This window comes from Amphibalanus amphitrite, unplaced genomic scaffold, assembly GCF_019059575.1.
Source record: "Amphibalanus amphitrite isolate SeventyFive unplaced genomic scaffold, NRLGWU_Aamphi_draft 000041F_arrow, whole genome shotgun sequence".
Classification (NCBI taxonomy): Eukaryota; Metazoa; Arthropoda; class Thecostraca; order Balanomorpha; family Balanidae; genus Amphibalanus; species Amphibalanus amphitrite.
The window spans coordinates 858754-874191 of record NW_024881537.1 but is presented as its reverse complement, the minus strand read 5'-3'; the positions used below and the strand labels follow the sequence as shown (position 1 = coordinate 874191).

The window sequence follows — 15438 nt, the reverse complement described above, 5'->3', positions numbered from 1 at the left end:
GGCAGGGCCAGCGAGAGAGCCACACACGCCAGCAGCGAGAGCAGAAACAGAGACTGCGGCAGACGTCAGCGTCAGCACAGAGGGAGCAGAAACAGGGACTGCGGCAGACGTCAGAGCCAGAACAGAGGGAGCAGAAACAGAGACTGCGGCAGACGTGAGAGTCAGAACAGAGGGAGCATAAACAGGGACTACGGCAGACGTCACTTGAGAGTCAGAACAGGGGGAGCAGAAACAGAGACTGCGGCAGACGTGAGCGTCAGAACAGAGGGAGCAGAAACAGAGACTGCGGCAGACCGCAGACGTGAAGAGTCAGAACAGAGGGAGCAGAAACAGAGACTGCGGCAGACGTCAGAGTCAGAACAGAGGGAGCAGAAACAGAGACTGCGGCAGACGTGAGAGTCAGAACAGAGGGAGCAGAAACAGAGACTGCGGCAGACGTCACTTGAGAGTCAGAACAGAGGGAGCAGAAACAGGGACTGCGGCAGACGTCAGAGTCAGAACAGAGGGAGCAGAAACAGAGACTGCGGCAGACGACAGAGTCAGAACAGAGGGAGCAGAAACAGGCGCGGATCCAGGGGGGCGACGGGGGCGGCCGCCCCCCCCCCCCCCCGACATCCGAAAAAGGCGCCCATAGCCCGCGGCAGAGAGGGCGCCCCGAGCAAAACAGAGGCGACACAGCAAAGGTTGAGCAGAAATAGGGCGCCTCCAGCAGAAGTTGGGCTCACCAAGCAGGAGAGCGACGCCCAATTGCCCATTCCCAGCAGATCAGAGTCGCCCCAGAAGCAGATGGGCGCCCCCAGCAGAAGAGGGGCGTCTTATTACAAGAATAAAAAGATGCCTTCTGTTCAAGAGGGGCACTCCTGGCAGGAGAGGTGCCCCCCTGAAGAGGAGCGACGCCCCAGCAAAAGTAGAGAGGCGCCCCCATTCCAAGAAGAAGAGGGGCGCCCTAACCGCAGATAGGCGCCCCAACAAAGAAAAAGAGAAGCCCCATAATAAAAAATGGGTGCCACTGGCAGAAAAGGGGCGCCCCCGGCAGCGGAGGGGGTCCAGCAGGAGAAAGGAGCCTCCAGCAGGAGACGGGCGCCCCAGCGAAGGGGGCGCCCCAGCAGAAGAGAGGAGCCCCCTGCAGGAGAGGGGCGCCCTCAGCAGAAGAGGGGCGCCCCAGCAGAAGAGAGGCGCCACAGCAAAAGTTGATCAGAGATGGGGAGCCTTCAGCAGGGGTTGGGCTCGCCAAGCAGGATAGGGGCGCCCCATTGACAATATCCGGCAGAAGACAGACGCCCCAGCAGCAGATGGGCGCCCCCGGTAGAAGAGGGGCGCCTCATTACAAGAAGAAAAGGAGTATATTATGCACAAGAGGAGCGCCCCTGAGGCAGCAGAAGGGCAACCCCAGGAGAGGGGCTGTGCCCCAGTAAAAGGAGAGTGGTGCCCCCGCTCCGAGCAGAAGAGGGGCGCCCAAGCAAAAAGAGGAGCCCCATAAGAAGAAAAGGGATGCCTCTGGCAGGTGAGAGACGTCCCCCGCAGTGGAAGGGCGCCCCCAGAAGAGGCGTCTCTAGCAAAAGATAAGTGCCCCTGCATGAGAGGGGCACCCCAGCAAAAGTTGGGCAGAAATGGGGCGCCCCCAGCAGAATTTGGGATCGCCGAACAGGAAAGGGCCGCCCCATTCACAGTACAGAAAAAGGGACTCCCCAGCAGCAAAGGCGTGCCCTAACAGAAAAGGTGCACTCTCAGTAGAAGCGGGACGCATCAAGAAGAAAAAGGGCACTTCTAGCAAAAAAAAAAAAAAAATGGGCGTCCCAGATAAGTGGGCCGCCTACAGCAAATTGGTCGTTCTTAGAAGAAATGAGGCGACTTCAGCAAAGTGAGCCTCCCCATGACGGATTGGGCGATCCAAGCAGAGGTTGGGCGCAAATACCTATCTTTAAAACGGCGGCGCTGCGCGCAGCCGTCTTAAAGATATTTGCGAAAAACCTAGGGGGACGTGACAACGCACGGCGTGGGTTTTAAACTCTCGATTTTGACGACGGTTTGGCGCCCCCGGATTGCCATGTCGCCCCTATTTCAACTTGCCGCCCCCCCCCTCCCGAAAATTCCTGGATCCGCCCCTGAGCAGAAACGACTGCGGCAGACGTGAGAGTCAGAACAGAGGGAACAGAAATAGAGACTGCGGTAGACGTGAGAGTCAGATTAGAGGGAGCAGAAACAGAGACTGCGGCAGACGTGAGAGTCAGAACAGAGGGAGCAGAAACAGAGACTGCGGCAGACGAGAGAGTCAGAACAGAGGGAGCAGAAACACAGACTGCGGCAGACGAGAGAGTCAGAACAGAGGGAGCAGAAACAGAGACTGCGGCTGACGTGAGAGTCAGAACAGAGGGAGCAGAAACAGAGACTGCGGCAGACGTGAGAGTCAGAACAGAGGGAGCAGAAACAGAGACTGCGGCAGACGTGAGAGTCAGATTAGAGGGAGCAGAAACAGAGACTGCGGCAAACGTGAGAGTCAGAACAGAGGGAGCAGAAACAGAGACTGCGACAGACGTGAGTCAGAACAGAGGGAGCAGAAACAGAGACTGCGGCAGACGTGAGCGTCAGAATAGAGGGAGCAGAAACAGAGACTGCGGCAGACGACAGAGTCAGAACAGAGGGAGCAGAAACAGAGACTGCGGCAGACGTGAGGAAAACCGATCAGAGCACAGCTAGCGAGAAAAAAGACTGCAGCGGACGTGAGGAAAACGTGGGAGCAGATCGAGAAGAGATTGCGGCAGATAGAGGCGAGGGCGCGGCGAGAACAGAGGACAGGAACAGAGACTGGGGAAGTAAGAGGCACAGACGTCACGCAATGCTAGAGGGCGGAACGCCGAGTCTTCTGAAGGTTGAAGGCACGGAAGGTTGAAAAAATATCTACTAACAAAATTGCTGAATCACTTACCCGCTTCATGGCGCTTGTTGTGCTGTTTTGTGGCAGACTGCGGTCGGGTGTCTGTGCTCCAAGGGTACACCCGGTCCACTTTTATACCCCCAACTACCCCGCTAAGCTGCCGTCAGAGGACTGTCTGCAAATCTGGCATAATGAGCAGCCCCCAGGCAGGCGAGCCCCAGCCGCGCCTTTGAATGAATTTGCATCGCAAAGTCCTCAATGGCAACGGTCAATGTCAATGGCATCCTGGGCGTATCAACACAAATCTGTACGCCACCAGCAAACTGATCTGCACGCTTCATAGTTTAGTTACGACTGAAGCGGCACAGCTCTGTGCTCACTAAATGGCATCATAATAAAACAGAACCGTGAAAAAGCTCGGGCCCATCTGTCCATTTTGTCAGTATGCTGCAAGGGTTTACGGCACTCCTGCACGCATACCTCATTGACACCTGTGCGCGCGCTGTACTGGTCATCTGACCCTGGAGAGGCTCTTGGTACATCGTCTGACAAAGGGCACTACATAGTACATAGTCACCTGACACTGTCACCGTGCACACCGACTTCTTTCTGCACAATGTCTTCCTGCCCTGACGTGTGAAAATGTCTAAATTCAGGGAAATGGTCACCGAACGGAGGAAGACTACCGGTAGTGAGCAATCCCCATATGCCATGTAGTTGCAGGTATGTACTCGAAGTTTCTACGTCAATTAGCTTGCACATGTATGTATATGTACTCACATTGCATGTTTAGGGTTGCATTTGCGAAAAATGCATTAGTTTTGTGCAAAAATAAACTGAATTAGTCCTGAAACTATTTCAAAGTTGAAATAAAATTACCAATTGGCAGATGGTCGTAATTCAAAATCATGCATAATAAGCTTAAAATGATAATGTTTTGTTTCAAATAATAACATCGTTATTCATTCTTCTGTCCTTACATACTCACCATAATTTATTATCGAAACATCGACGTAAAACTGCGAGTAGGAAAACTACCAGGCGGCAATAGCAGCGTCTAAAATAACCTGGCCACACTGCACACCAAGCAGCCAGCGACTTCTGATTCGAGGCACCGAAGAAAAGTCAGCAAGCATATTTTCAACGTCAAATGGCACATAGGTTCTCTCTTTCCCCTCCCTCTTTTTTCCTCTTTCCCCCCTCTCTCTCTCTCTCTCTCCCTCTCTCTTTCTCTCCTTCTCCGATTGTCTCAGCCTTCAGTAAATGTAGTCACAACACATGAACTCGAGTTCTGACGCCAAAAATATCCTAGTTTTACAGCACCAAACGGCAGTCTTTAAGCAGTGGTGGGGACCCCACCACTGGGGTCCTCCGCATGGGAATGTTTATTATTGAACGGCTCTGGGAAAGAAGCCGAGCGCCGGATATATCTTTTTTTTTAAGACCGAGGTTTTCACTTTTCTTCCATCATTTCCTACGAGTTTTTTCATACGATCCTTTGCTTTACGATCCTTCGCTTACGATCTTAACCCTCGCCCTGGCAGGGGGTCGATGCGCCCCCCCCCTAAGGTTTTTTCGAAGATAGCGTAAAAACGCGCCGCCAAATTTAGCACAGCCTATGGGGCAACCTTTTTACATATGACCTAAAAGTTTCAGGTCCGGGTGACTTTGGTTCAGGTCACCAGGTCAGAAAAACCGGCACAAGGTCATGGTCAAATTTCAATTTTCTTTTTGCACCTGTCCAACTCACAGTTTTGGACTGATTTCATTCAAACTTTCAGGATGTGCTAAGTTCACCGATTTGTATAACATATAGTTCGGGTTTTTTAGGTCACTGACCTTAGGTCAGTTAGAGGTCATTACGTCGTAATGTTAAGCCTATGTGAAAATACTAAATTCGGAAAATACTGGAGATATCCGCTTCGTTCTATCATTTTTGTGCTTTGAAACCACAGTACTTAACAGCAGGTCACTTGTTGCTTCTTTGTTTGGTGTACTTATCCATGGGCCAGGTCAAATGAGGTCAACTGAGGTCAAATGACGTTTTTGCCAATAACTTGGCACATAATGACGCTAGAGCTTAAAAACTGGTATCATTGTGTTTCTGGTGGTCAGCCGAATCGAATGATATGCGATATAATGCAATAACCCCACCGTGGGGTCCTCCTGAATGCCAATGGACAGACGGCGGTGGAGCTCACGTGCGGAGACCATCGACAAACTGCCACGCCGGCTATGCACAGGCACTGGGAGCACTGTATGCATGAGTCTGCCGAGACGGGAAGCCATTGTAGCAGATAGCCGTGCGGTTAGCGGGCTGGGGGGCACTGGCATCCCAATTCCCAGGTATGCGCTGTAGCTGCCTCAGACGCTGCCATATTTGGTAGGTGAACGGATTTCTCCGATGCAAACACGGCACAACACCATCAGCTTAACCCTCGCCCTGGCAGGGCATTTTTCATAACACGGCCTGGCAGGGGGGGGGGTCGATGCGACCCCCCCCCTCGCGATTGGCTCCTATGGCACCTAGAAACACCAAATTTGGTAGGTAGGTGGGCCCCCTGGAGTTCTCGCCCCTGTGCAAATTTGGTTGCTCTAGGTCAATATTTAGGGGGGTTTTGGGGGGTATAAATGTAAAAATTTCGCTAAAAACAGGTCAAAAGTTTTTCGCTTATAACTTTTGATCTAATTAAGATAGAGCAAAAAGAAAAGCACCAGTGAACTCAGCACGTCAAGGCGCGTCGAATGATATACTTTTTAGCTTGCTTAAGTGTACTTAAAGTTGTTCTTAAATCTTAAGTACACTTAAGTTAATAAATTAAGTTAAAGTTAACCAAATTGCATCATATCGTATATCATTCGATTCGGCTGATCACCAGGAACACAATGATACCATTTTTAAAGCTCTAGCGTCATTATGTGCCAAGTTATTGGCAAAAACGTCATTTGACCTCAGTTGACCTCATTTGACCTGACCCATGGATAAGTACACCAAACAAAGAAGCACCAAGTGACCTGCTGTTAAGTACTGTGGTTTCAAAGCACAAAAGTGATAGAACGAAGCGGATATCTCCAGTATTTTCCGAATTTATTATTTTCTCATAGGCTTAACATTACGACGTAATGACCTCTTACTGACCTCAGGTCAGTGACCTCAAAAAACCCGAACTATATGTTATACAACTCGGTGAACTTAGCACATCCTGAAAGTTTGAAGGAAATCAGTGCAAAACTGTGAGTTGGACAGGTGCAAAAAGAAAATTGAAATTTGACCATGACCTTGTACCGGTTTTTCTGACCTGGTGACCTGACCCAAGGTCACACGGACCTGAAATTTTCAGGTCATATGTAAAAAGGTTGCCCCATAGGCTGTGGCAAATTTGGCGGCGCTGCGCGCCGCCGTTTTTACGCTATCTTCGAAAAACCTTAGGGGGGGGGGGTCGCATCGACCCCCCCCCTGCCAGGGCGAGGGTTAACCCATGTCCCGCTTGACTTCCTGGGCTTTCACGTCCTGAGTTTGAGTGCTTGTTGGCGTATACGTTGTGTGTTGAATTATTTTGTGTATTTCCAGAAGAGAAAACGCTTGAACCTGTTCCGCGGTGAGATTAAGGTGTTTTACCAATTATTAAAATTTTCGCGCTTTTTATTGAAAAATACATCAATGCTCAGTAGGTATACTCGTATGTGAAAATGTCAGCTGCAGTCTGCAGAAAATTTGCATCACGTTCCGGAAGGTCGTAGGGGTCCAGTTAGTGATGTCAAGTACAGATAATTTTGAAACCGATACCAAGCCCAATAGCAACCAAAATAATGGGAAAATACAAAAAAAAACATTTAAAATTGATAGAAATACCAAGTTTTTATCGAATTCAGAGCATCTTATATATTTGTAATGCCTCAAAATACTAACCAAAAACCAAATGCATTAGGATTGAAATATAAAATGCTTAGTGGGTATCGGAATTGGTATCGGTATACCAAGAAGTTGATATCCGATAGACATCTCCAGTCCCGTTCAAATTCCTGATGAAGGTAGTGAGAAGAAGAACATTCACGTCAACATATAAGATATCTTTATAAAAGAGAAACGAACAGAAATGTGCACTGGGGCAATGAATGCCTAGCACTGAAAGTCATTCGTATCATTTTCCACTAAAGAAAAAACTGCAGAGGGAAAGAATGTCATCAAAGTTTTTTCGAGCTCCAATTTTTTACAAATAAGTAGACAACTCGCGAATGCATAAGGCTGTCTCAAAACACTTTTAATGATGTGCCCGGGAGAACTAGTAGCCCAACTATACCAAGTTTTTATACAATTTATTTTATACGAGTATTACTAGCACAAAGTATAGTACTAGTATAATACAAGTATTATACTAGAATAGTAGTACTTTTAATGCTAGCATTAGTATTATGCCAGCTTAGAAAAGCCGCTTTCATGACGGGCTATCTGGCGAATGGACCTAATTTGACCACATCTGCACCCAATTTCTTTTACAATAAATATATTCGTCTCATGAGATTATTTCAGCGTTTTAAACGAAAATAATGTCTTATACCGAACTTGAAAAAATGAGGTATATGAGCATCTGTGCAGCCCAAACTGATAACTTCTAAGAAACATACTGAACTAATTTGACCAAATCTGCACCTATTCCCCAGCAAATGTGTACCAGATGGCCGTCGTGAAAACGGCTAATGCTTAGCTTTTAACTCAGTCACAGACTTCTCTATATACCTATATTATTTCTTGAATCAGTAGGCTTAGTTTTTTTGTGGATTATTTTTTGTTGCTGTTTTTTATGACGGCTTCGGACGCTAAGCGAGTTAAGCATCGATTTCACCATACCAACATTTCGTTTTGGTCGTCGAAGCTCGTCGACTGATCAACGTCCATCTTGCAAATCCTGGTGACACAGCTGGGGACGACGCCCAGCTGTAAGTGAGCGCATCAGCCTGTGGGAAGGATAACGAAATAAATACTTAAGTAACTAAATAAATAAATAAAACTTGGCTGTGGCCAACGAGATCAACACGCTCGTGTTTTGCAGCACTCAACGACATGATACTACAACGGGAGACTGCGACACTGCAGTTTGCACTGCTAGACCGTGGCCTCTCGTCAATAGCGAGTTCGATAGGGTGATATGTTTGACCCAAACATTTAGTCCAGGATCGAACACAGGCCATGTCGCCGCCGCGCCTCTTCACACACACAGCTTCTGTCGGCGCTTGTTGGCTGAGGCAGGGCGGTGCAACGATGGACCGTACTCGGTACACAGAGGCCACTTCCTGCCGATGACCTGTGGTGCATCACAGGGTGCAGAGCTGTCGGCTGACCCACGTCGGCCGGCACGAGCCCGGGGCCTGACCGGCCTCTCAGGTGGGTCTAACGGACAACTTTAACCCAACTTTATTGAGCTTTTGTCCGTCCGAAGGGTTGCGTGTATTTATATAGATTTGTCTTATTTTTATCCATGACTTCACCTGTAACCGGGTTTTATCTGTACCTGTTGGTGACGAGCAAATAAACAACCAACCAAACAAACAAACAAAGTTCTCTTCTACGATCTCAGAGCAGAACAAAACGGTCGCATTTATAAATACCACCTTTCAATCTAACTAATTATTTTTGTGTAACTCTCCACTTCGTCTATGTTTCAGCATCTAGTCTGAGAAATCGGTTTTCTTTATTATTTCACATTTGTTAGTCACAAACATTGTCCGGATATTTTTTCAACAGTCTTACGCGTTGGTTAGTTACACACATAACCATGTGAATTCTAAATCAAGTTGCTGACTCGCGCAGAGTGGTTGTTTTCCACAGTCAGACTGGCGCCGGTCCCACCTCTCGGTCACAATGGCCAAGGTGGACGTGGTGTCTGCTCGTCGACTGGAGGATGACCGCAGCCCGCCTGGCGCACCACACCTCCCCAGCGGCACGGAGGAGCCCCCGGGGGAGCCGGCTGCGACACCGGCCGCCCGCGCCCTGCTGCTCCTGCTCCGGGTCACCGGGCTGGTCACAGACCGAGCCGGCCCGGCCGCCAGGCTCTACGCAGCGCTCGCGTTTGTCGTCAACTCGGCTGGAGCTGGCTGGTTCACTGTTGTCTGTATTTCCACGGGTAGGGTGCTGCAGGGCGATGGCCATGTAGTCGTTGCTCTGTCACACAGCGGATTTTTCGGTCTGATGTACGTCCTGATGTGGATGTCAATGGCATGCTGTTTTCTGTGGAGTCGTGAGCAGTACGGAGAGCAGCTCACAATTATACGCGCTGCAGTTCACAGACTGTCTGAGTTCCATGGCAGCATGGAGCTGTCTGCCAGTCTGAGAAGGAACACATCAAAGCTGCTTGCCGTCGTTGTGATATTATTCACCATAACAGTTGCTGTCAGGCTCTATTATCAGCTGCTTTTTCCTTGTGGAAAACTTCCCCTCCCCTGCCTCCCCTCTCTGATATATTTGATTGTATTCTGTTGGTCAATCGTCTCGTTTTGTCTCGTTCCGTTCAAATACGTCTTATCATCCCTTTACGTGGAGAGCGGGCTGCAGAAAATAAGCACCATTCTCAGCGCAATGGTTGAAGAACGCTACCAGCCGGACCCGGCCGCCGTCTGTGACATCATATCGCTCCACGGAGAGCTGTCCCGCACCTTCGGCCGCCTCACCAGGGCCATGTCGGCCGAGCTGGTGCTGGTGATGGCCTCCGGCACCATCATCTGCGTCACCATGCTGCTGACGGTGATCAGCAGTCTCACACTGGGCACGTTCGAGGTCATGGTGCCCATGCTCGTCCTCTACACGGGGCTGGCCTCGGTGACGATGGTACTACCCAGTGAGGCCATCCAGCGGTGTCTGGAGGCGGCCGGGGAGGCGCGCGAGCTGCTGCTAGCCGCCGAGCTGCGCCAGCCGCCGCTCTCCCGCCAGCTGGGTCTGCTCCGGGAGTCGGTCGGCCGCGACCTGGACACGCTCGGCGAGCTGGGCCTGTTCCGGCTGCGCAGGTCCACCGTGCTCTCCATCAGCTCCACCATCCTCACCAACGCCATCATCATGCTGCAGTTCTACTTCGCCTAACCAGCACCGTCATCATGCTGCAGTTCTACTTCGCCTGAGAGCGCCACAGGATTTAGAGCTACATTGTTTGCTAGTTGCTATCCGATAGAACTTGATTGCTGGCATTTGGCAATGCTGTCTCTGACAACTGAGGGCTGCCTTCTCTCGACTGTTGGGAGTCGTATGCGAGTGACTTTTCAAATACGTATGATCTCGTTCGCATCAATGTCACGCACGGAGGAGCCTGCTGGTATATGGTACTTACCTACCGCACGTGTCTATGCATTGTAAATGTGCAAATAAATAGACTGCTGACTGCTGAGTTGTCTCTAACACGTATGTCATACAAACCAGTAAGACACCTTTTTGGGCGACAAACGAGCGCACACGCACTGGGGACACGAGGTTTGCACATACTTCCAAGTAACTTTTGCACGGCACCCCACTAACCGCTCTATAAGCGGTGTGCCAAATTTGAGCTCAATCAGTCCAGCTCCGTTCTTGAGATCTAACCCTAGAACGCCTAGGGGGGGGGGGGTTGTATCACCCCCCCCCCTGAGGTTTTTTCGAAGTGCACGCTAAACGGCTTGTCGTAGCGGGCTGAAATTTTCAATACCCTCTGGGGCAACCTTTGCGCATCTTTTGCCGAAAAAAAATTGATCGGGTCATGTCAGGTCACGGAGTTATGACGTCATAAGAGGTACAGCCTCCGGCCGACAGTTACCAAACGTGTGCGCCGAATCCCTAGGTTTTCTGCCGGTGATACCCACATTGTTTGATGGATCATGATGAAACTTCCCATGCATGTTGGGGCAAGCATTGGCTATCGTGTGGCGCAAGAAAATTGACCGGGTCAGGTCAGGTCACGGAGTTATGACGTCATAAGAGGTACAGCCTCCGGCCGGATTTTCACGAAGTGTGTACCGAGTCCCGAGGTTTTCTGCTGATGCTATCCACATTGCAGTGGATATCCATATATCTTTTCTGAGTCGTTACCTACAGTATTTATAGCGGAGCAGTGGTCAACAGCCGACGAATCGGGACAAACACCGGAGGGTGATGTGACACCATATCACTCATCAGCAATAGGCCTCTTACTTTTATAGGGTAAATACACCAAAAACACTATATATGATGCAGAATTGAGGGGGGAATACGTTGTTGAAGGTTTGAAGTTAATATCTCTCACCGTTTTGCCGCAATCGTTGCGCAAAGTTGAAAAAGTTTGATTTTTTCGGAAAATTTGACCTTTGACCGGTCATAAGTAGGTCAAATGTTGACCTAGGACCAAAAAATATACCACAAATCGCGAGATCTCGTTGAGAGCAATCCGTTGGTTTTTTCCGCTAAGCTCTACGACCTTCCGTTTCGAAACGCCAGGGGGGGTCGTAACAACCCCCCCCCCCCCTGGTCGTTCGTGTTATGAGAAATGGCCTGGTCGTGCGAGGGCTAAAAGTGTCACCTTGCACGTGCGCATGTGTAAACTGGATTCATTCTGACTTTTGCAGTTGCACGGCACCCCACTCGACGCTTCCTATATACACCTTTACCAAATTTGAACGCAATCGGCCCAGCCGTTCTCGGTATTTGGAACGACCCCTGCACGTGCGCCGTGCAGTGGTTCTCAAATCGTGGCATATGGATGTGCCTTTTCCGGTGGGTGCCTAGTGCCTACATGTTTGCCTTAACCCGCGCCCCACTGGCGTCTGCGTATAACGCGTCCTACTGCGGGGGGGGGGCTATTCATAGCCCCCCTCCTAATTCCGAAACTATTGGGTCGATCGTCAAAATTCAAACGGCGTCTGATAGCCCCGGGAAAACTGTCAAGCAAAACCTAACTTCATTGACCTCGAGGTCACCGATGACGTCACGGGTCAGGTAAAGGTAAAATTTATGTATAATTGACTTGTTCACATTTTGGGCTCTGGCTGCCGTCTTACAAGTCAGATCAGGCTGATTTTTGATTTACACACTCGTGAACAGATGCTGTAGATACCCTGAGGGTACAAAACTTGTACTTTGATTTTCAGGTCAAGGTCAGGTCATCACAAGTCACGGAAATCTTATGTAATGCATCGGTCACGTGACACATGTTTTATGGTCCATTTAGGCCATATATTTCGAATTCGATGTCGTTTATGTCATTCGAGGTCATTTCGAGTTGAATCTAGCTCAGATCAGGTTACTTTCAGGTCAAAAAGGTCAACTTTTAAAGTTGAAATTTTTAACAAACCAAGTGTCTATCGGATGCAGTTTGAGCTCAGGAACACGATGGTGCTATTTATATTGGTGTACGATGTCAAATACGTACCTACTGTAAAATCGATTTGAAAAATAAATAATCGTGAAATTTTTGCTGTAATGCGTACCTATAACTTGGCCATTGCCATTTTTGAAAATATCTGGCTAAAACTTGCTAGAGTAAGACATGGGTATGTGTTCTATAACATGTATTCCGGTTTTTCGAAAAATCAAAAACTCTTTGGAAAATATAAAAAATATAAATTTGAATTTTAATTTATATACTTTTCAAAAATTTCAACATTTCTAAAATCTGAGATGACAGTTTGATAGCGCAGTCCATTCTGAGTCCTCTCACGCAAAGAAATTGGATCGAGCTTAAAAACTGAGCTCTTTGGAGCGATTACCGTGGATCAATGTTTTGCGTCGAAATCGGCCGAACATGACGTCACTCTGACGTCATTTCCGGCCGACTAATGCTAGCTATGAAGTTCAAGTTTTGACACAAGGTGTCAAATTGATGAAGCCGGAGGTAGGGGAGAGTGGGGAAAGATGCCCAGGGTTTTACTATGTCATATATTATTCGAAAATGACGATCGGAAAGCAAAAACTTGTAGTTTCAACGGAAGCCGACATCATTTTTCTCCACAAATATCACACTTTCGTGCTTAAAATATGATAACTTTTTTTGCTATTAAGCATTTTCCTGAAGAAGTGAAAGGGGGCATCTTACCCCACAGGGTGGGAAAGACGCCCCCTGGCGTTGGGTAAGATGCCCCCTGCACTATAAGTGACATAAATGGGCACGTGAATCGCCTGAACGAATCAGTAGTCCCTTCGGGCCTGCAGTAGACACCAAACGTCATCGTAAGGGCCCTCAAAAGTAGTCGTAAGGGGCTTCAGAGGTCATCGTTAGGGCCATCATAGTCCAGCGCGGCCAAACAAGCCTCCGTGGTGGCGTTCGGAGACCACTGTGGGGCCCTTATAGGTCTTCATGATGCTTGAGGGCCCTCGAGCCCATCGTGGGGACCTCAGATGCCAGCGCGGCCCGTGGAGCCAACGTGGGAGCCCTCAAAGGATGTCGTGAGGGGCCCTGGAGCCAATAATGTGGCCCACAGAGGCCGTCGTAAGGGCTCTCAGAGTCAGATGCCGCCCAAAAAGTCGCTCTGTGGGCCGAGAGACCGGCATGGCCATGGGGAGCACCCGACCGTACTGGACTCTCAATAGTCCCAGATCGGCTTTTGTCTCTCATCACAGGTATGTAATAAATGATTTGACGGGCTGCTTGAAGGACAGCCTACGGATTTAGGGGGGCGTCTTTCCCCATCAGGACAGGGGGCACCTTACCTCAAGGTACCGAGGTAACATTAACCCGCGCCCCAGTGGCGGTCTCGGCCAACTTCGCCCTAGTGAGGGGGGGCATATGTTACCACCCACCTCTAACTCAAAAACTAAGAGGGCTAGAAAGACGCGGTAAAAAGCAGTCGATAGCTCTTAATACGTACGTTTGAAAGTATTTCGGTCATTTTTCACCTTAGAGCAATATTGAGGTCACCAGAGGTCATCAAAGGTCAAAATTTGCCAATTGTCATTATATTTTTCAGAAAACATGCCGCTATCTCAGGAACTATGGTAGCTAGAAAAACGCATGAAACAGCAAACGATAGCTTTTGAACTTTTCTTTTGAAAAGTTCATTATCAATATTGTCCTCAGGTCAACGGTTTAGCCTCCAGAGGGCAAAAACTCCAAAAATAGCTGTTCTTACGAAAAGTGTTTTTCGACAATAACTTTCGACTACAAAAAGCCACGACATTTCTATTGCCAGAATCGTGTTCCCCTCACCGAGACGCGTCGAATGAACTATAATTTGACCTTGAAAGGTCAACTTAAAAATTTGACCTCAGGTCAAGGTCATGACCTGACCGGAAAAGGTCATGCTGCATATCAGTCGAAGCGTCTCAACAAGACAAACACAATGAGACCATCCCCAGCGTTCTATCTCTTTCCAATCGCGAGTAATTGGCAAAAAACTGTTTGTAGCTTCAAATGACCTTGGATGACCTTTCTAGAGGCTATCAGCAAAAATGACACCTTGGTCATCACGAGTGGACTAAATCATTGTGATTCTGAAATATTTGGACTGTTCCTATGCGTACACACGGATCTAGAGGCATTTAACCCTCGCCGGACCTATTGGTTTTCTACATACGCGCCGGCCGAGGGGGGGGGCGGGTACGACCCCCCCCTCGCCGTTTCGCCCCTGGTGGAGCTAGCGCGTCGCGGAAAAAACGAGCGTGTGCGCCGTTACGAGACGCAGAGATTGGTACCCGATTTTAAGGTCCTAGGTCAACCGGTGACCTCTGAGGTCAGGTCAAGTGCCCCAAGGTACGGTTCAGTTTTTGGTGAATAACTTCGCAAAAAACGGTCGCAGAGCGCCGATTTTGGCAGCATCGTGTTCGTCTCGCTCAGGCGCGTCGAATGATATACTTTTTGTCCGGGTCAGGTCAACTTGGGGTGTTGACCTCAGGTCAAGGTCAGGTCAGCACCCCCAGGTCACGAAGTTGGTCGAAAGAGGTCATGTCGCATATCATTCGATTCGGCAGGTCTTCCTGAGTCCATTGGTGGCTTTCCCGACTCGCTAGCTCAATTTGATCAAGAGTTATTGACGAAAATCTAATATGACCTTAATGACGTCATAAATGACGTCACGCAAGGTCAACATTGCAAAAGTGACGCATATAACCTTGCAAGGAGTGCATGAAATCACGATTCTGTGTGCTTGAGATAGTTGGAGATCGTTCCCGGCGCCAGAATAGCAGTTTTCATTTTTCCCCATTGACTTATAATGGTGAGGTCACGAAAATGACCTGACCTCATATGACCTTTAGGAGAAATCCGAGATATACAAGTTGTGGGACTCGTAATGGATACTAGATCCTGCAAGTTTCATTTCCCTGTGACATCTCCTCTGGCAGTGAGGGCGTTGCGAAGTTGCGACATCTGAAGACCGTGCAGAGGTTCACTTATGACGTCATAGGTCAGTGACCTGACCTGACCCAAAAATGCAGTTGGTGTCAAAACATCCGGCTTGGATCAAAGGTCAGGTATGCCAAGTTTCAGCTCTCTATCGCCAGCGTGTTCGGAGCTATCGCGAAAAAACCCTATGGGGGGGGGGGCGGCACCCGCCCCCCCCTCGGCCGGCGAGGGTTAATTTTTCTCCATTGACTTGTAATGGAAAGTTCATGCCACTGACCTGACCTTACGTCCTGG

At 49.0% G+C, this 15438-nt stretch overlaps 1 protein-coding gene across 1 annotated transcript in view; it reads left to right on the top strand.

The window, feature by feature from the left end:
* LOC122375663 overlaps positions 1 to 10236 on the top strand; it is an 82474-nt gene extending 72238 nt beyond the window's left edge. The window contains exon 2 of the mRNA XM_043355149.1: positions 8703 to 10236. Coding sequence (XP_043211084.1) covers positions 8736 to 9947 — 1212 coding nt within the window. The 5' untranslated portion in view covers positions 8703 to 8735 and the 3' untranslated portion in view covers positions 9948 to 10236. The remainder of the gene's footprint in view (positions 1 to 8702) is intronic.
* Positions 10237 to 15438: the final 5202 nt, after the last annotated feature.